This window comes from Tursiops truncatus, chromosome 6 (genome assembly GCF_011762595.2).
Source record: "Tursiops truncatus isolate mTurTru1 chromosome 6, mTurTru1.mat.Y, whole genome shotgun sequence".
NCBI lineage: Eukaryota > Metazoa > Chordata > Mammalia > Artiodactyla > Delphinidae > Tursiops > Tursiops truncatus.
In genome coordinates this window covers 111,766,947-111,788,534 of record NC_047039.1, presented here as the reverse complement: position 1 = coordinate 111,788,534, position 21,588 = coordinate 111,766,947, and the positions used below count along the sequence as shown (strand labels likewise).

The 21,588-nt window shown below is 51.5% G+C and overlaps 1 protein-coding gene across 4 annotated transcripts in view; it reads left to right on the top strand.

Annotated features, from left to right (window-relative positions):
* AK8 (adenylate kinase 8) overlaps positions 1 to 21,588 on the top strand; it is a 128,186-nt gene that overhangs the window by 24,369 nt on the left and 82,229 nt on the right. For all 4 annotated transcript variants that reach the window (XM_033858935.2, XM_033858934.2, XM_033858937.2 and 1 more), the window contains 3 exons: positions 17,401 to 17,482; positions 17,985 to 18,056; positions 18,551 to 18,751. In XM_033858935.2, the coding sequence (XP_033714826.1) occupies positions 17,401 to 17,482; positions 17,985 to 18,056; positions 18,551 to 18,751 (355 nt within the window). The remainder of the gene's footprint in view (positions 1 to 17,400; positions 17,483 to 17,984; positions 18,057 to 18,550; positions 18,752 to 21,588) is intronic.

The window sequence follows — 21,588 nt, the reverse complement described above, 5'->3', positions numbered from 1 at the left end:
CTGTGTTGGGTCTTCGTTTCTGTGCGAGGGCTTTCTCTAGTTGCGGCGAGTGGGGGCCACTCTTCATCGCAGTGCGCGGGCCTCTCACTGTTGCGGCCTCTCTTGTTGGGAGCACAGGCTCCAGACGTGCAGGCTCAGTAGTTGTGGCTCACGGGCCTAGTTGCTCCGCGGCATGTGGGATCCTCCCAGACCAGAGCTCGAACCCGTGTCCCCTGCATCGGCAGGCGGATTCTCAACCACTGCGCCACCAGGGAAGCCCACTTGGGAGTCCCCAAGTGGGGACTCCACTTGGGAGTCCCCTTTCTTACTTCTCGAGCCAGAAATAGGGGCTCCTGGCCCCGTCTCTGTCCCTCCCTGTTGCCCATCTCAGGTCTCAGGCTGCCTGGAGAGACCAGCTCGGGGACGCCGGCTTACAGGGATCTTGAACTTTGATCTTCTTCCCCAGTTCACCTACTACTGTATTTATACTCTCTGAGTCCTCAGACGGCTGCCCTTTGCATTCTGTCCGTGCATCGTAGCTGCTTTCAGTGGAGGTGACAGGTTACAGTGGGCTTACTCTGTCTTGCCCAGAACCAGAACTCGTGTGCGCACACGCACAGACACATACATACACTCTCTTGCTTAAAAATTGCTTGAGAGGCCCACATCTGGAAGGGTGCCTGGGCACCTTCCCAGGGCACTGGTGGAGGAGGAGCAGTTCTCACAGGCTTGCTCTGCATGGTCCTCAGCCGCGTGGGTCTAAATCACGAGAGAGCCTCAGGTAAGCTGCAGGCTGAGTTTCAAAGTCTGGTCTGAATAGCCTCATTTCCTCTGACTTCAAACTGTTCCCAGCGAGCTGATTGTCTCTTGCTGCCCAGGCCTAGGCAAGCGCCCAGAGCTCAGAGGCCAGTCTACGTCGGGGGTAGACACATTCTTTTCTGTCCAGGCTAGATAGTAAATATTTTAGGCTTTGCAGACCGTACAGTCTTTGTCGCAATTTCTCAATTCTGATGTAATGTGAAAGCAGCCATACATGATATATAAACGAAAGGGCATGGTTTGTTCCAGTAAAACTTTATTTATAAAAACTGGCAGCAGGCTGTGGTTTGCTAACCCTTGTCCTAAATGATACTTTCACACGATGATAAAAACACTTCTACCCTTTCTCTTCAGTTCTAAATAAAAAACAGACCTCCACCTTCCAGCAATGTTAGGAGAAAGGCCAGTTAACCACAGACTTTGGTTGTAACCAAGTTCCCTCCTAGTGACCCGGCTCCCAAGCCCCCCGGCTCGATTCCACCCACTCCAGTCAAGTGCCCGCTGTAGGCACGGCATTGTCCATCCTGCTGGGACCCTGCCCCCTGCCCCCACTCACCCTTCGCAATTCCCCACGAGCAGGGTGGTACCCTGGGCCCCAGGCTCACCACGTGCAGTTGGAGACAGAGCCTCACGTGCTCAAAGCAAAGCCGACTGGGAAGGCTCGTGATGGGGCCACAAACACAGTGTGAAGGGAAACCAGGCCCCGGGGAGTCGAGTTGTCACCGAAGCCTCTCGAGATGGGGGCGGGGCCGTCTGCGGAGAGGCTGTCTTGGGCAGAGGGGCCGGCAGGCAGACAAGGCAGGACTGGGAATATAGCTCCCCCGACCCCTACCACCAGCTTAGTTCAACCAACCTCAGACCAACTCTTCCTAAAACTGACCCACCCATCGGTCACCCTCTTATCTGGGAAATGGTGAAAGAATCGTTTGTCAGGAGTGAAGGGGAGGGCAGAGCACCCTAAGTGACTGGAAACGGGACGGGACTTGCTCGTACAAAACGCTCTTTGCCTTAATCCGTAATTGGTTATGAGTTGCCGAGCCTAATTCAACTCTGGCCTTGCGGATCCCCAGGCAGGAAGCGTTCGGGTCTGCCTTTCGTCTCTTTGCTCTTCAGAGCTGAGCTGTTTCTCCTCTTCACCAGCACTGCTTGTCACATGGTGGGTGTCACTCCTTTGGTATGAGTGCACCCAAGTCACCCAGACCGGAACCCCTCAGCGGGATGGGGGCTGTATTTTTTTAAATTAATTAATTAATTAATTTTTGGCTGCACTGGGTCTTCGTTGCTGCACGCAGGCCTTCTTTAGTCGGGTTGAGTGGGGCCTACTCTTCGTTGCGGTGCGTGGGCTTCTCACTGCAGTGGCTTCTCTTGTGTGGAGCACGGGCTCTAGGCGTGCGGGTTTCAGTAGTTGTGGCATGCGGGCTCAGTAGTTGTGGCTTGCGGGCTCTAGAGCGCAGGCTCAGTCGTTGTGGTGCGCAGGCTTAGTTGCTCCGCGGCATGTGGGATCTTCCCGGACCGGGGCACGAACCCGCGTCCCCTGCATTGGCAGGCGGACTCTCAACCACTGCGCCACCAGGGAAGCCCTGATTGTCTATTTAAAAATTTTTTTAACCTCTGTAAGTCACTGAGTCATGGTTTCTGGGGAAAATAAGATGACTTTCTCTGTGATTTCAACTGGACATTTGCCCTCAGTAATCTAGAATAGTCTCTCAAACACACATTTAACTTCCATAAGGCTTTCTTGAGCTTCTCTGAAAGCCCAGGCTGCACAGCTCACCTGCAGCACGGACACAGCGTGAGCCCAGGCATCCCAGGTCCTTGCCGACAGCTACCACCGTCCTCAAAATGGTCATAACGTTTATGAGCATTACTAATTAATTATATCAAAGTGATGTCACTGTTAGTTACATCGTACTCTGTGACTGTACTGTGCATTACACTTAACACTGTCGGTGGAATTAATACTATTTGTGTTAATATTTATCATATTCATTATCATCATCATTCCTATTCTGATGATGGTGGCAGATGTTGTCTGGACTCCAAACAGAGGCTTGGGAGCCCCGGTCTGGCACTTGGTCCCCTACACCCCACTGAGAGTACCCCACGCAGAGAGGCTGTAATTATTATACTGTTGATGGTGACCGCTGATTGGCGGTTTAGGGCTGAGTGCCACATCAGCGATCTCATTTCCTTTGTACGACAGCGCAATGGAGCCTCGCGGCTGTCATCACCCCTGTTTTAGGGATGTAGCATCTTAAGACTCGCAGAGTCTTGCACAAAGCCCCACAGTCAGTCCCAGAACCAGGATACAAACGTGGAGTCATGCTTTGGGCCACTCTGTACTTGTCTGACCATCACACGCTGTGTGTCTACAGCGAGTACTTCACTTCCCGGGACCTCTGTTGCTCTATCTGTAAAACACTGGACTCGGGCTCGAGCACTGGAGCTCCTTCTGGCCTGACATTCTGATTCTGATCGTGTCCAAGCCATTGTTACCTGCAGAGTAAAGAAATATCTTCTTTAATTTGTTTGAAAATTTCTCTGAGCTTCCAGGGACATCCAGTACCTTTTTCATCTCTTCCCGGTGGAGACAGGATTTCAAGAGTAAGAGATGAGGTCCTAATTATGTGCTCTGGTTGTTCAGAAACAAAACGAACCCTCATCCAAAATAAACAGGCTTTCTTGCTTTTAGGGAGAAAAATGGCACATATGCATATTCATTTATATGGTGATTATTATTATTTAACTTCGCAGGGACTAGAACTGGTAATTTAGAGCACAAAACGGAGGCAGGGAAGTGCTCAGGGAAAAAGAATGCAATCATAACCCTTCAGCATTCTGTAGTTAATGTTGCCTTTTTTCCTTTTCTTTCTTTTTTTTTTTTTTTTTTGGTCTCATGCAATCTCTTTGAAGAATGTCTTTGAAGTGACCATCAAATACATTAGAGAAAGAGAAATTAGCACTTTGTATTGGAATTATCGAAAGCAGGTGGGCAGTACGTTCAGGGACCAATTGGCTTTTCTTTAGGGGCAGCTGAGTTCTTGGAGTCCGGGAGTGCCCAGTTCTTGAGACCACATCTGTAGGGCAAAGGGAAACTAAGAAGTAAGGCAGGGAGTTCAGGAAATGTGAGGGGAAAGGCTCAGTACCAAAGAGAATCTAAATCTCACCTTCACCATAGTCACCGTTTGCTCTCCATTTTTTTTTGGATTACCAAGAATCCCTTTCCCTTCTTTGACACCTAATCCATCTCCCTGCAGCCACCGTGGTCTCTTTCCTCCTAATCCTGCCTTCATATCGCTGCCAGAGAGATTGCTTTAAAAAATGAACAAATTTATTTCTTGACTGCAGAACATTCATATGGTTCAAAATTCAAAAGGTACCCAGGTCCCCCTCAAACTCTTGTCCCCCGCCACTTGGTTCCCTTCCCTGGAACCAAGCTGACCTGGAGTCAGCTGCTGTTAACACTCCCTTGAAAGAACATTCTTCTGAAGAGTATTTGTTACACAGAGAAGCATCTGTCTTTTTTTTCTTTTTGCGGTACGTGGACCTCTCACTGTTGTGGCCTCTCGCGTTGAGGAGCACAGGCTCCGGACGCGCAGGCTCAGCGGCCATGGCTCACGGGCCCAGCCGCTCCGCGGCATGTGGGATCTTCCCGGACTGGGGCACGAACCCGTGTCCCCTGCATCGGCAGGCGGACTCTCAACCACTGTGCCACCGGGGAAGCCCTCATCAACTTTTTTTTTAAACATTGTCTTGAGAACTATTCCTACCTGAAACCTTTTATGAAAGGGGAAACTGAGGTCCGAATGGAGGAAGGGACTTAGCCTAGGTCAGGGGACCAGCGGGCCAGGACAGGTGTGGACCTGCCACCACACCTGACTGCCAGGCCCGGCTTCAGCCCGGGAACCCGGGACCCTGTGCCATCCCTTTGACAAAGGTATTTCTGCATCACCAGGACCAGGCCGATTGGAATGTCACAGACAGGGACCATCAGGCTAAGAGAGACAGAAGAGATGTTTCCGTGTATGGCCAGCCACCTCGCCCAGCTGTGGGGAGGAAGCAGCTGTGCCCAACGATGATGGCTTGTCAGGCGCTGGGAGTTTCATCACCCGTGAAAAGTCAGAGGCCTCCACGGATGGCTCGTGTCTGCCTCTGCTGGCCTGTGCCATCCCTCGCACATCTGGGCTGGTGGGCGGCAGCAGGACCTGGTGGGGGAGCTGGGCGGGCCTCGGTGCGGCTCGGTGTGGGCGCCCGGGGATTGCAGGCAGGCCTCGAGGGCTCTGGGGTGCGCAGCGCGTCGTACAAGCACCGTGCCTGGCCCTGAGGCCCACTGGGCAGGGTTACCCCGCTTTCCCATGCGAAGCGAGCCGAGTGAGAGCAAACCAGGATCACTAAGGGGTGGGGGAAGCCTGCTGCCCCCATGGGCCTCCCTGTGTGTTAGGCAGGGGTCCTGTACCCTCCGGGCTTGGCTCCTGACCCGCCAGCGAGCCCACAACGTGCTTCTGGAGTCATTGCTCCAGTGAGCTCTGGAACATCCCGTACCTGCACGGACGAGAGTTGGCAGTCTTTTTTTTTTTTTTTAATTTAATTTATCTGTTTGGCTGTGCCGGTCTTAGTTGCAGCATGTGGGATCTTTAGTTGAAGCATGTGGGCTCTTAGTTGCGGCATGTGGGATCTTAGTTCCCTGATCAGGGATCGCACCCAGGCCCTCTGCATTGGGAGCGTGGAGTCTTAACCACTGCGCCACCAGGGAAGTCCCAGCAGTCTTTTAATTGTAGTGCCTGGAGGGAAAAACAATGAAATTTCAAAACTACCTGGAGCCTCCCCGGCCCTGGCTTCTGTCCATTGGCCTTGGCTTTTCTTTCCTTCTGTGAGCGTCCACTTGGGCTGGAGTTCACTGCTCCGGAGGTTAGGGCTGGTTCTCGCCAGGTGTGAGGCCAGAAGCCCCTGCAGGCTGAGCGGGGCCGTCGGCAGCGACCTTTAGTGTGACCTGGGCTGGGATCGGCACGCTCACGTGGTAGTCGGCACCTCCCTCGGTCGCGCTCTGTGTTGCAACACCTCTCCTTTCTGTTTCCCAAACCAGGGTGCTTGGAGTCCCACCCACCCGAGCGGATAACACACCCTGATAACACATATTCACCTGCTGCGTCCGTGTCCCCCGGGGCGGCCCGGCAGAGGCCTGCGGAGGGACGCTGCCCCGCCTGCGCTCAGGGTGCTGAGTTCTCACCACCCCCTCATCCCCAGCCGCTGGTCGGGAAGTCTTCCCAACGCCTCCACAAAAAGCAGAGGCGTGAACAACGGAACGTTTCCCCGGGGACCTGTGGTTACTTAAACGGGATGCAAGCAGGCCCGTCCGTCAGCGAGCTCAGAAAATATCAACCCAGCCCGTGACTCGCCAGGCCTGAGACTGTGGTGAAGATCAGAACAAAAATCGTGTGATACCGTTTACGTGTGGACTCTAATGAAAAGTGATATGGAGGAACTTATCTACACAAGAGCCCGACTCACAGACTTCGAAATCAAACGTGGCTGCCGCAGGGGAAACGTGGGGCGGGGGAGGGATAAATTAGGAGATTGGGATTAACAGATACACACTACTATATATAAAATACATAACTAATAAGGATCTAGTGTACAGCACAGGGAACTCCACTCAATGTTCTGTAATAACCTATATGGGAAAAGAATCTGAAAAAGAATGGGTATATGTATACGTATAACTGATTCACCTTGCTTACACCTGAAACTAACACAGCATTGTAAGTCAACTCTACTCCAATAAATATTTAAAAAACAAAACACCGGAGAGGCCAACACTGAGCCCAGCACAGGTGCTGGGCAGCAATGCGGGTCCACTGAGGTAAAGGTACCAATAGTCGTTAACCAGCCTTGACCAGCACATGGTGCAAGTCACTGCCACGCTCGGAAGCACTTTCTGGTGAGATCCGCACAGCTGTCCTGCGAGGTTTTCAACAACCAAGACTTACAGGCACCTACTGTGTGACAGGGACCATTCTAGGTTGTGTGAGGGACAAAACAGAACGAAGGAAACAGAGTGCCCGCTTTCACGGGCCCGTGGCTAGTGGTGCAGGTAGGCGTTTAGCACTGTGATTCTCCCACTTTACAGAAAAGGAGGCTGCAGTGCCGGACCCCCGCTGCTGACCCAAAGGAAGGATCCGTGTGTTGCCTGAAAAAAGAACTGCTCTTCCAGAAATCCAGCAAGTTCCGGTGTCTGGCACCACGCCATCTCCCTCCTTGAGCTGCAGAACGACATCACCAAAGGCAAAACTTTGACCACGCCCCCAGCTTGCTAAGTCAGGGAGAAGAAGGTCTCCGAGGCACCCTGGAAGGGGGTCGCTTCCCCGCCGACCCCCGTGATCAGTGCATGTGTTTCCTTTACAGAAAATGTAAAGTGAGACTTTGCGTTCACAGGTCAACTTCTTTCTGATCTCATTTCATATCGTGGAGATGCTCCGTTACTTAGGAGATGTTGCGGGAGCACACTTCTGACTGTAGAACCGAGAGTCTAACATTTACTTGGCAGATTTCTAGACTCTTGTTTACTTTTTCCTGTCTGGTCACAGATTGACGCGTCCCTGCCCGTAACGGGAGTGAGTGTTTTATAGTGGAAACGCTAACGGAACGCAGAAGCCCGATTCTGGTCTACAGAACCCCCCGCTGTTTGTTTTACTTCTCCTGGCGGCGTCACTGGGCTGGCATGAATTACCCAGCTCTCATCCTCTGACGGTGGGAACGCGGGATTTTCTTGCCGTTGTTCTGACACTCGCGGGTTTGTAGATGTCACTCGCGTCCTCTGAGGAGTGCGGGTTTATTGATCAACAGCTCTGCTGAGGCCCGGGGCTGTGTGTTCCTCTAACACAAATGCAGTCAGGATGGCTGGGCATCTGGAGGGGAGGTCTGAACTCCACTCGGAAAACTGAACGGCATGCGTCACAGCGAGGCAGGGCTCTGCGGGCCGGGCTGGACGCCGTGAGTACCCCCTTGTGGGTCCCTCGTTTGTGGGTGTTTCTGGACCCTGCAGTGTGGTCTCGGGCTTGTTCATGGCGTGTGTGGCCCACCTATCTGCTGGCTAAGCAGCAGGCACCCCAGGTGCTCTGCGGGCAGCTGATGCCTGGGATGCCCTTAGGATCCTTCTAACTGCCGTCGGGGAGGGAAAAAAGATGGCTGGAATGCAGGACAGAGGCCGATGTTCGAGCCACTGTAAGTGGACTTCGGAGCAGCAGAGAGCGTTGGAGAGGACTGGTGATGTTGGAGACCGCATTGGACTCAGAACCACCAACCACGTCACCCTCAGCAGGTTGAGGTCGGATCCAGGGGCCGGATCAGAGACCTGCCTCCCGAGAGCTGGAAACGCCCACCAGGAGGACGGAACAGAGGGGCATCCTCAATCGCCCATTCCCAGGCTCTTGGTGTGGCTTAGTTTTGCAGCTAGCTGTCAACTGTGAAAACGTGGTGTGTGCCAGAGACCGGAGACGGTTGCTGCTGCCGTTCTCCAGCACTTGCAATTGGCCAGACCTTGAGCTGGCCCTGTACGCTCATCACTGCGCCTAACCTTGAACACCAGGAAGTGTGGGCCCTTCAGCATTATCCCTACTTTGCAGATAAGGAGATTGTTAAACAGTTGGTATGTGGGAGTCTGGGGGTCCACTTGTAGCTTGATACCGTCAGTCAGTGGGATTTGGAAGAATTGTGGAAACTAAAGTGGATGAATTTTAGCTATAATCTGTAACATATTAAGTACCCCCAATTTTAATTATAAACGTACTACCTATAATATTAATTATAAATGAGAGTATTGGTTAGAATACCAGAGCAAACATATATCTATATTTTGGCGTGCCTTTTATTTGTTGAGACTGTGTGGAATTCACTAGTCTTTAGACCGATGAGTTCTCATTCTCTGAACACGTCATCGATCCTCTCACGTTGCGCTTTCCACAGCTGGTCAGGTCGGGTTTTCCTGGAGCAACACTGTGGTGTCTGGTCTCTGGCAGCAGGAGAACACAGGCCTGAGCTGAGATGAGCTCAGGAAGATGTGGAAAGTGGTCCAGGCCTCCGGGTGGGTTGAGCGTGAATGTCCCCAAGGAACTGAGCCCGCGGTGGAAGGCTGTTTTGACTGGGAGAGAGGGAATGAAAATGGGGTGTGTTTCTGAAGGAAATGACCCAGACACTCCAGGGGCAGCCAGACAGAGGGAAAGGGACCAGTGGTGACCAGCACCCACCGACGGAGGGGATGGAGGGACAGCTGTTCCTGGTGAAGGTGAGGCCCAGAGCGTCCCCCAGACTACTGCCCACCTTTTGGGGCCTGAAACGGCAGCCTTGTAAAGTCAGCCACTTGGAGATGCAGCCTCTTTCAGTCCTGCGGAAATGCAAATGCCCTCGCACTGCAGACGGTTCTTAGGAGAGAGAAAGGCACCCGTGTCTGTGAGGTGCCTGCTTTGGGTCAGGAGCTTTGTCCTCACACGTGTCATCAATAATCTTGTGCGATCATTGCAGGGATTTTCTCTTAGGTGGGTCTGACTGCCCCCACCTTACAGGCTAAGACTCAAGGCTTAGGTAATCGATGGTCACAAGGCTCCAGGGTTGGAGCCCAGTTGTGGACCCAGCCACAACTCTGCCCATGGCCAGTGCTTTCCCTGCACCAGGGCCCAGATGGACAGGTGTGGCGGCCCCAGGATAAAGGGGGAGAGGGCACCAGCTTGAGGAGGAGGTGTGAAGCTACAGGCTGGCTGCTTGGCTGCGAGCCGTGCCAGGATCAGTGGATTTGGAAGGGAGAGAGAGGAATGAGGCCTGAGAAACCATCGGGTCAGTGAACTCGGGCCACTGCAACCTCTGAGAATGAGGCCAGGAGCTCTGGGCTGACGTGTGCACCCAGCTCAGACCCAGCACTTGACCTTCAGCGTGTACTTCGGAATTCCCTGGGAGAAGAGTCATTACAGGTGTTGATCAGACCCAGGTAACTTGTCAGCGGCCCCCAAGGTCTGCCCCCACTGCCTACGGGGGTTTCCCCCTTCTTTTCATGATTTCGAGAGCTGGCAGAATTTCACAGGAGAATCAGGCTGCATGATTGCAAGTAAATTATCATGTTTTAATGTGCAAAGACCCTTAGAGGCAGGGCAGTCCCTCGTCCTGGTTGATGCCTATTTTCCCTGCATAATTATGAGTAGCTGTTCACTCTTAAAATGTCTTTGTTAGACCATAAATGTCTTTGCTAGAAGTTGCCTGGTCCAATCCTCTCGTTTTACAGATGAAGTTCAGTGCCTTGCACAAGTCAAATGGCCAATTAGGAAAGAGTCCTAAGTAACAGAGTTGGGTCAGCCAGATTTGGGGGGGGGGTAGTTAGTTACATGAACCAGTGACTGACCACCCCCAGGTGCTATCTATTGGACAAGCCCCCAGACCCAGGGCTTCTGAACTTTTCAATATGAAAGAACAGTGTACCACACACAGTGGTGGATAAATACGGCAATGAGTTGATAAACGGATGGGTGAATGAATGCATGAATGCACCCCAGGTCTTCCTGTGGAAATGCCCACCCCACTGTAAAAGCATGGTTGTTGTTTCCCGTCTGCTGGACCCAGGCTGGTGCCCCAGGTGGCTCCTGGGCAGGCGCTGGAAAACGGATGAGCACGCTGGAGTGAGCGTGCGCTGGCCCACGACTCGCTAGACTCCCTCACTTTTACCGAAATGTGTTTTTCCCAAGTCCTCGTTGATTAGAAAGCTTTCCTCAGTTCACATCTGGGATGCCAGTTACTGCTCTTTCCAAGAGATTGCCTTTTTTTTTTTTTTTGGCCGTACTGCGCAGCATGTTGGATCTTAGTTCCCCGTCCAGGGATTGAACCCGTGCCCCCTGCATCGGCAGTGCAGAGTCGTAACCACTGGGCCACCAGGGAAGTCCTGAGATTGCCTTTTGAAATGAATTCTTTATATTAAGTTCTACAGTCTTTTTTTTTTAAGATTTTTTTTTTTTTTGGATGTGGACCGTTTTTAAAGTCTTTATTGAATTTGTTGCAATATTGCTTCTGCTTTATGTTTTGGTTTTTTGGCCCTGAGTCATGTGGGATCTTAGCTCCCTGACCGGGGATTGAACCTGCACCCCTGCATTGGAGGGTGAAGTCTTAACCACTGGACCGCCAGGGAAGTCCCCAAGTTCTACAGTCTTAAGTGGGGTTCCTTCCTGACAGGAGGTAGAGGAAAAGAACAGAGTTCACCTTGCTCAAAAGTATAATAACGATAAAACCAGTTCACATGGACTGGGCCATTTCCCCATCGCCAGGCACTGTGCTTGTTTTGTTGTTGTTTATGTGTGCGTTTGTTTATGGTCCTCATTTAATCGTCCCAGCAGCTGTGGGGTAGATTGCTGTTAGTGTCCCCGTTTTGCAGAGAAGGAGAACGAGGCCCCAAGGGACTGAGTCCCTGGTTGAAAGTCCCACGGCTGGCAGTGGCACAGGCTGGTTCCCAAGCCCCTGCTCTGCACCAGCATATGACAAACTGACACCCTAACAGACTAATCGTCTTTCTGAAGAGATGGGTCCACACCACAGACATCCTCTGAAGTGTTTGAAAGGAATGGACCCATTAGCTGGACGTTGTTGGATTATCCACTTCTTGTGCTTTCAACCAGAGGCCACTGTGTCTGAACCTGGGAACGAGACAGTGATGCCGTGAAGCACGTTATCTCTGCGGTGGGTCATCTCGGCATCGCCCAGCCTTGGAGCTGGGGTGGGACTGGTCTGCTGGGGGTGGAACAGTGTGTTTTTCTGACTGTATCTTCCTCTGCAGAGTGGCCCCACAGACATTTTATATGAATTTGACTTTAAAACATTTTCTTAGCTATTTGGAACGAATAAAAAGCCTCTTAGACATTCACGTTTGTGCTTTACCAAATTTTAACACCCTGGAGATCAGTGGCTTCTAACCTGCAGACCTAGGAGTACGGATTTTCCCACATTCACCTTTGTATAGGAAAACGTCAGGCCTGTGTCCACCGATTTGCTAGCAAGGGTGGAACTTGGCACTGTCGGTTGTTCAGAAACATCTCTCCTGCCCGTCTCAGCCTGTCTGGGCACGTGTGTTTTTGGGCTGCGCACAGGAAACGGCCAGGCCAAGCCTCGGTGGGGCGGCAGAGCCAGTGTGCTGGCGAGTTACAGGAGTGTCTCACCCTGCTGCAGCGCGTGCTTGAACGTGGTCAGGAATGCCGGCAGCTGCTGCCTATTGTTTGAGATGAAACTTCAAAGTAAAACTTCCCGCTAGTCACCTTTCAGATGAGTTGCATGTGGAAGGCGTCCGAAGATGCCATGGCAGGCTAAGACTGTCATGTTTCTGTATAAACCAAAGGAACCAGTACTGGGGCAATTTGATGTCAACATTTTTTTGTACTCATCGAAATTGTTCTCACCGATTGTCTTGAAACACATCCGTTTCCCAAACTTGATCTTTTAATATGCATTTCTTTTCTGGCTGATAAAAATCTCCCAGTTTTTCCTCTTTTATATGTTGGGAAACCGTATAACGTTTCATCAGAAAAAAGCGAGGGAGGTGGCGGCCCATGATGCCTCTTGCGGTGTGTCTCCCGGTTCACACTCTGAGCTGAGTGGGTCTGATCGAGTCCAAACCTTCAGCCTCAGTCGGCCTCCTTGGGACAGTGAGGAATCAGCCTTCGGCTCCGGGGAGCGCCTGGGATGGAGGCTCCAGAGGCTGCGGTTGGAGCCGGAAGCTGGATCAGGGCGTCCTAGGGAGCGCCCAGGGGAGCACCCCGCTCTGGTCTTTGAGGAGAGGGGAGGAGACAAGGGGCACCGCATCAAACAGGCGGGGGGCCCAGAGGGCAAGAGTCCTGCAGCGTGAAGTTGCTAACTGCGCTTTAATAACAGTCAGAAGGGCAGAAGAGGCCAGTGTTCACACAGGGCGGGCCGCCCACTCGGCATCCGGCAGCGCTCTGCCGGGCCTCGCCACGTTCCCTAGGCTGGCTGGCTGCTTTCCTTCCCCATTTTTTCATCTGTGACATCTGCTCGGTGCTTGTCCCTCCTGTGATACCGTACCCCTCGCAGCTGTGCAGACCTCCAGCTCTGTGCCGGTGCAGGGAGTGCCCTGAGCATACGGCCTTTTTGATGTGTGATAAAACAGAAGCGAGCCACAGGGGTACGGCGAGCGAAGGCATCAGAATATCAATTAACCTGCTCTGAACAAAGCTGCAGCTCCAGAGTGGAACAGACATTTCACTGAAGTGTCAGGAAGATGGATGATGTATTCTAATTAGGGACTGACTGCTCTCTCCGCATCCAGCCGTTCCTGGAAGTCAGAACCGCGACCCTCGCGATGCACCTCACCAGCGTCCCATCCCGGCATGGGATGCTACTGACTGATCGGTGACTCCTTGCTTTGCCAGAATTTGCAGCCATTAGCTTGCTCTCAACCAGAAGTGCTGTTTCGCCTTGAAAGTGTGGTCCCTTTTGCCACTGGGCAGTTGCGTGTAACCTCTATAAAGTCAAGAGCTCTGGGAAGGAAGATCTTTGGCAGGCGCTAAGCCTGGGGCTCCCATCTCGAGGATGCTCCAGGACCCACACTCCGTGACGCAGAGGCCGTGGTCACTGTGCCCTTCCTTCCCAAGCGGACTGATGCGGGGATGAAGGGTCTCCACAGCTGCACCGGTGGGGTGGGGTTGCTGCCCTAAGAGGTCCTCCAGGGCCCTCATTTCTTTGCACCTGGGTGATGGTGCCGTCTCCCTGAGTCTGAAAGAGTAACCCAGAGAGCAGGTGGCCTGGGATTCGCTTCGAGCGCGCCCCACCCACCTTCTCTTCTCCTTCCTTAAATTTCACATCCAAACCAGAATGAGGCACCAATGAGGCCAGTTAATTAGGGAGATGTTCCTCATTTTGCTGCACTTTTCCTGTGTAATTGGAAGGCCCGCTTTCTCCAGTCGGCGAGAGCTGTTCCCCTGAATACTTCTAAAAGCTTTGGACCACATACCGATACCAGCTGCAAATTTATGGGCAAGATTATAATGATTGCTCAGTAATGCAATATTAAAAGCGGAGGCCTTTCTCAGTGCTGAGTGAAGGCGGGGTTCCAACCTTCTTTCAGCTTCAAAAAGGGATTCGAAACAGAATTACCAGCCCTTGTCCTCGAAGAAGCAGTCAGGGGGCTCCGACTCCCTCCCCTCCAAATAAGGAAAAAATAAAGGGGTCTGAATGTAGCCAAAGTTCAGAACATTTGGGTTCAGCTTCCAGAACTGTAAGTGGGGGAGCTCTCAGACCCTGTGCTTCCTGATTCCTGGAGGGGTGCGCACATCTGTAGGTGTCTGCTCTTTGTAAGAGCTGCAGCCAGCGCTTGGCTGCCTATAACAAGGACTTGAGGGAGCAAAAGGCTGTTAAAAAATTTTTTTTGCAGTTTTGCTTCATTAGTTCTAGAATCCAGGGGCTCCGTGGCTGCGCGTTCTCCTGCATAATTTAAGGAATTAATGAAAGCATGCCTGATTTTTCCAATACTCTTTACTCTGTAAATTTGTTTAGCTTTTTTTTTTTAACTGTCAGTTGAGGCTGTTGGAACCTAAATATTTTAATATTGAAGAAATGTGCTCTCCCCCCATATTTTTTTTAAAAAAGAAAGACATTCCTTGCCCTCAACCACACGGTGTTCTGTACATCAGGTGTTATGAGTTATGGGTGACCTTGGGTCTCAGTTCACCCTATCAGTCCATCCTCTGACCTTACGGCAGGCAAGTTCTTCTAATGACTGAGAGCAGGGGGCCCCTTCTGGGAGCCCGCATCAGAAACCTGGGCTTCTACTTGGGGCTGTCTGACCCCGCCTCACCGCAGAATGGAGACCTGAGGGGGACACGTAGTTTTTCGAGGCAGGAGCCCGCTGTGTCCCCCTTTGCCTGGCAAAGTAATAAAGCTATGCTTTTCTACTGCAGCTAAAAAAAAAAAAAAAAAAAAAAAAGAATGGAGACCTGAGACAATTTGCGGCTTTATTTCACTCTTCCAAAGCTCACTTTATCTACTTTATCTGACCGTCAGGTTGAAGGCGTTAGTGTATGTGTGTATAACTCTAGGCTCATAGGATTTGAAAGGACTTTAGAAATTGTTGAATGTGACTATTACTGAGGTACATTAAAAAGAAAACAGCGTAAGCAAATGGGAAGATCATGGTTTTTGGGTTTTTTTGTGGTCTTCTTTGGCCGCACAGCTTGTGGGATCTTAGTTCTGAGACCAGGGATCAAACCCGGGTCCCCGGCAGGGAGAGCGCCAAGTCCTAACCACTGGACAGCCAGGAGATTCCCAGGAAGGTAATGTGTTGACTTGATATTGTAAAAATGTCCATCCTCCATAAATTACTCTATACGTTTAATGTCATTCCCAACCTTGTAGAATTTATATTTTGGAACTTGACAAAATAGTTTTCTGCCTACTTGGAGGAACAAAGTTTTGGAAAAAATAAAAAGAAGGAGGAGCATCTCCTATTAGATAGAACAATAAACTACAAAACAGCGATAATTCAGATGGTGTGAGGATGGCGCAAGAGTCTACAGGCAGAAAGATGTCAGAGCCAACATCGTATCAGCATGTAGCTGTGACTAAAAGGTGACATTCAGAGGGGAGGGGACAGGCTATTTCATAGATGACCGTGGGACAGTTGGAGATCCACAAAGAAACAGATGAGATCAAGGCTCACATCATTTTCAAAATAAAATGTGGCTCTTTTAAATATTTCAGTGTAAAGAGTAAACCGTTAAGAGAACTCAGCTTAAATGCAAGTGAACGCGTATCAGCTTTGGCAGCGGCAAGGGCCTTTTTATACATCCACACACCAGAATCCAAAGAGGAAAGCGCTGATTGATTTGGCCAAAAACCTGTGTGACAGAAACAACACCATACACAAAAGACAAACTGTGGAAAATGTTGGCAACATCATTTTTCTCAGAGTCTGTGGTAGCAGTTGCCAAAACGCGTTAATATTCTTAATATGTAAAGAGCTCCTGTAAACAAATGAGGACCAAACCCCAAGGGCAGAGTGAATAGACGGCATGAATGGACATTTTGGAAAAGAAAAAAATTCAAATAGCCAATACACATATGGAAAAAACGTTGAGCCTCCTTAGTGATCAGAGAGATGTAAATTAAAGCAGCTACCGTGTACTCTAGTTTGCTGGACAGATTTTCCCCCAGGATAAAGCCTGACATTGACAAAGATGCAGGGAAGCAGGTGATCTGCCATTGGATTCAGAAACTGGTGGGCAATTTTGAAACTGTGATGAGGCAAAAGGTGTCAAAAGTTATAAAAGAAGGTATCAACTTTCCGAACTTTATCATGAGGATATTCTGTGTACCTCAAGATGTACTTATAGCACTTTTTAAACGATAGTTTTTGTTTGTTTGTTTTTCGGCCGCAGGCTGCGCAGCAGGTAGGATCTTAGTTCTCCCACCAGGGATCGATCCCGCACCCCCTGCAGTGGAAGCACGGAGTCTTAACCCCTGGACCACCAGGGAAGTCCCTAAATAATAGTTTTTGTTTTTTTTTTATAATGGAATGAAACTAAATGAGCAGCAGTACGTTAGCATTTGGCAGGTCAATTCATGCAATGCCTGGCAGCTACAGAAACTCCCAGGAGAGGAGCATTCTGTGACATGGGAGATATGCATGAAACGTTCTCACTATGTGAAAAGAACAGACTACAAAGTAGTATGTGCAGTGTGACTTTTCTCCACCACCCCACACCCCCCCTGCCCCCCCCCCCCCCCCCCCCCCCCCCCCGCCAGCCAGGAGAATAGATATCTCTATGTGAAGCCCGGAAGGAGATACACCTTAGTGTTAACAGTGGCTAGTTTGGGTCGGTGGTGTTACCAGTGACTAGCATTATTATTTCAGCTCTTTAGTGTTCCCACAGAGTGTACAACAATCATATGTGACTCTCACAATTGGACTTAAAGGGTTAATGAAAATAAATCTTCTAAACCAGCTCCCCAGCTGATCCAAGAAGACGCCTGAGGGATTTCAGCCCTATAATGAGTTCACTTAGGAACAGAAACTTGAACTCGGGCCCCTTAATGCTGTGTTCGGGACTTGTTCTTAAGAAAAGTGGGTTTTTGTTTTGCCCTTGGTGGTTCCTTTTCTCTCACATCTGAGAAACTCCCTTTAGGAAATAATCCGAAATGTGGAAAGAGCTGTAGCACAGAGATGTTCTTACGGTGTTATTGGTAACGGTGCGAACGCGCCGCAGGTGAAGCGTTTGGTCGTGGGGCGCGGCTCAGCGCGTGAGGCAGCTCACTCGGTGGAATGTTATATGGCCAGCGAGGAGGTGGGCCGACAGGAAAAATACGGTGGTGGTTATAACGCGGGATGGAAGAAATCAGGACAGAAAATACGTATGGTGTGACTATCATTTTAAACGTAAGATTCAGAAGGGGATGTGATATTATGAGAGGAGTTGTTAAGTGAGGTGAGGCGGCTGTCAGGAACGTTTATTTTCTCTGACCTTAAAAGTTCCAGTCTTTCTATAAAGGTATGATGTTCCTTTTATAATAGTTCCAAAAACATCTGGAAAAGTAAACATAGGTGAGCACCTTTCCACATTCTTTGCCTAGGGCTGGATTCTGGATGGCATCCCTGAAACTCGGGAGCAGGCCCTGTTGATCCAGACCCTCGGCGTCTCCCCCAGACATGTCAGTGAGTAGCCCCACCCGTGCCTGGAGAGCCCTCCCCCCAGACCTGCAGCCCCCGCGAGTGAGCGCTCCACTCTGCGTCAGCGGCTCCCCGGTGCCCAGGCACCATCCCCGAAGGGGGTTTGATGGGCCAACAGGAAAAAGGAGGACAGCACAGTCGAATTTTCCACGGAGCTAAATGCATTCGGGGCTTGTTCTGAGAAACGTGAGGTTTTGCTCTGACCCTGGTGATTCCTTGTTTCAGGAATCTCACATCTGAGAAACTCTCCTTAGGAAATAATCCCCAAATGTGGCAAAAGCGTCCTGCACAAATATGTCACTGAAGCCTGTCCTCGGGCGAAGTGTTCAGGCGTGGGCTTCCTCTGTCCTGAGATTACGTGTTTGTGTTCTGACCTCTCTTTTAAGGCATTGCTGGGGGTGGGAGATGGCGGTTGCTCTAATGCCTTTTACAGCAGCAGGTCGGCTGCCCACCACGCCTGGTTTTGCTTCTTTCCTTCTCTACCCAGTCGTGCTGAGCGCTCCAGACACGGTCCTGATTGAGAGAAATCTGGGGAAGAGAATCGACCCTCAGACAGGAGGTACGGCTGTCTCCACCTTCCCCCAACCACCCCGTGGGGTCTCACAGGGAATCCTAGTAACAGCCCTGCCCACCCCTCACTGAGCACTTACTCTCAGGCTTGGGCAGCAGACAGACCCGGGTTTGTGGTCCCTGCCCCTTTCTAGCTGTGTGACATGGGACAAGCCGCCCAGTGTCTCTGAGGCTCAGTTTTCTCACCTGGACTTGAGGATGGAAACGCTGAGCCCTGCCTTGTGATCTGCTCACTGTGAGGATGACATGAGAGCCTGGGGGTGGGAGCCTGGCACAGAGGAAGCGCTCCGAAAGTCACGGCCACCCTTCCCCTCGCGCTGAGCATCATCGCCACTTTGTTGTCGTTAATAGCGACGGGGGGGCGGGCCCGGAGCCAAAGCCGAGCACGGTGCTGCCGGGGTGGGCGGACGAGCGCCCCTGGGACCCGCAGGCTCTGCCCCCAGGTCGGGCGGGCAACTCTAAACGTGTCCCTCTCTCTGGTAGAGATTTATCACACCACCTTCGACTGGCCCCCCGAGTCCGAAATCCAGAACCGACTGATAGTGCCAGCAGGCATCTCGGAAGGGGAGACGGCGCGGAGGCTGCTGGAGTATCACAGGAACATCGTCAGGATCCTCCCCTCGTACCCCAAAATCGTGAAAGTCATCACTGCCGACCAGCCGTGCGTGGACGTCTTCTACCAGGGTAAATCCAGGTGGACCCTCGGCCCCTCTCATCCTGGTGTCACTTCTTCTGGCAGTGATGCCAGTGTCCGGTGTCCAGTGTCCGGGGTGTGCCTGGGAGCCCGGGAGTCAAGTCACGGAAGGCCCAAGGTCCCTGCCCAGAAACGAGTCTGGGGTCCCTGGGAGCGTCGTCCTCTGAGACCCTGGGCTAATATTCTATAGGCCGCATGGTCAGCGGACTTGACAGTGACGGGGGGGCGGGGGCGAGGAGAGGTGAGGGCCGGGGTGGGAGGGACATGCAGCAAGAAGTCTTGCCCTGAGGATGAAGGAAGAGGAAGAGAAAATTTATAAATATTCAAACAAACAAACGTACAAACCAAACCCACCAGCGCCACAAAACCCAAAAAACCACAACACAACTCAGGTGTCCTGAGCCCACTGAGGGCAGGGATAGGCAGTTGTATGCCGGCCACGGCCCTGCCATTGGGAACAGTAACAGATGTTCAGAAATGGGCTGAAAGAGGCCTGTTTGGGGGTCAGGGGTGTGACCATTGAGTCCCGAGGCTTTGGAGCCAGGTGACCTCAGCCCCACCACACGTCAGCTCTGCAGTCTGCGGCAACTCTCTTAACCCCTCTGAGCCTCAGTTTTGTCATCCCCAAAATGGGAACAGAAATCCTTCCTTCCTCACGGACTTAGGTGAGGGCTCCGTGAGATCCTGCAACGCAGGTATCTGCAGCCCTGAGCCCAGTAGCTGGTGCAGAGAACGGCTCAGTAAACATCGGACGTTGCTATCATCAGGATTCAACATCCGGTCCCGAAAGACAAGGAAAGTTAGAAGAGTTCTCCCCCAAAGCAGCTGCATTTATCATTTTTATTTTTTTTAATTTATTATTTTCTTTTATTGATTTCATTTTATTTTTGGCCACGCTGTGTGGCTTCTGGGGGTCTTAGTTCCCCCACCAGGGATCGAACCCGGGCCCTTGGCAGTGAAAGCGCGGAGTCCTAACCGCTGGACCGCCGGGGAATTCCCTCATTTTTTAAAAGTCTTGCCGAGCTTCAGTTGTCTCCACAAGCAGTTATCCCCTTCTGTGCGATGCCGGTGCCTGACACAATGAAAATAGCTCCGCAGGGACTTCAAGACACTTGATGGTTTACGATGCCCTTTTTTGGTATATTCTCTCAAATCTCTTCAAGAGACGTTTACTTTTGGTGGGGAGGTTGTCCTGAGCTCCCCGGAGCGGCCCTCCCACCGGCCCCCACCTGCTGGTGGCCTTGTTGTCTGAGCGGCTTTGCTTTACCGAGAGCGAGAGCCGGAGGCGGCTCAGCCCCGCTCTCCGAAGGGGGTCGGTATACGAGGGGGCATGTCTGGAGAGTGATGCTACTTTGAAAAATGCCAGGCTTATGGATGCCTTATAAATTTCCAGCGATTTCGCATCTCGGAAGAGTCTTTAGTAGCAAACACTGCGCTCCGAAGATAAACAACCACAACATTTATCTTATGCCATGATTCTGAATTTACACATTAATTACTTCCAAACTACTTAATTAAATTTAAAAGTTCATACGATCGTTCATAAAGAATTCATGCCTGAAATTGTAAATAAAAATGTGAGTGTCTGAATATTAATTATTATTAATTAATAATGCAGAGAGAGAAATTGAACATTGGAATGCAAAATTCTCTCTGTGTTGTTTTTTTTAATATCTCTGCTATGCATCCAGCAACCACATATTTTTCAAAAGAATAATTAGCTGTTGAGACCGTCTGGGGGATCATTACTTCTAATTAACTTGGTTATTTACTGTAAATTAAGCATCATTTGTAAGCAGGCTGCTTTGCCTGTAGTATTCGTGCTCTTCAGACGGGCTGGATCCTGGAAGGTCTGAGGATAAAGACAGCCTTGCTGTCTTTATCTTTATCTCTTCCTCCGGGTTCGTCTCGCTGATGGAAAGTGTTACCCGTGGCAGTGGGCTTGGGAGAGCTGCCCCAGCCCTGCCAACTGTCTGTAAAACCGGGACAAGGAAAGCACATCCCTCGTGGGACCGTGCACGGATCAGATAAGGTAAGGCTGGTGGAGTTTAGCTTAGCAGCAGATGCATCCCTGCCGTGAAGATGCTGGTTATCATCTTGACCTTGAAGACAGGTAACTTACCTGCACCTTTAGTTCTAAAACAGAGGGGAATCGTAGCATCTCTCATGTCCCTTCCAATCAAAACATCCTACAAAGATTTGAGCGTTCAGAATTTGCCCAGTGAATATACGTCATTGGTTCTCAATGTTGCCCTCTTGCCACAGTGGGACACGTGGCAATGTCTGGAGACGTTTGTGGCTGTCACAGCTAGGGAGCGTGACAGCACTGGTGGGCAGAGGCCGGGGAGGTGCCCCGACGTCAAGCACAAGGTTGGAAGACCCTGCACACCTGTCGCGGATTTCGAGGTGGTGCCTGGGGACACCTTCCTGTCTTCGGATGGGCGAGGGGCCAACATGCTGACTTCAGGCAGCCCGGCACCTGCGCAGGATGGTCCGGGGACCCGGGCAGGAGGCGGGGCCGGGGAGGGAGACCCCCTTTGGATGCAAGGGGGACTGAGGAGGAGGTACCCCCGCCCTCTGCCTCAGCGGGCGGGCCGCTCCCCTCACCCAGGTGCCGAGTGGCTGCCCTTCAGCAGCCTCCTCAGCCCACCCGTGCCCCCTCCTCTGCCCTCCACTCTCAAGGGAGGTGACCTGGTTTGATGTTCAGTCGCTTTGGGCATCCAGTGCCCCCCACGGTGCACGCGCCTCAGCCCTGTCTCCCTACTTCTTTGTTCCTCAGCTGCCAGGGGCACCCTGGGCCAGGGCGACATCTGCCCACTCCCGGGAC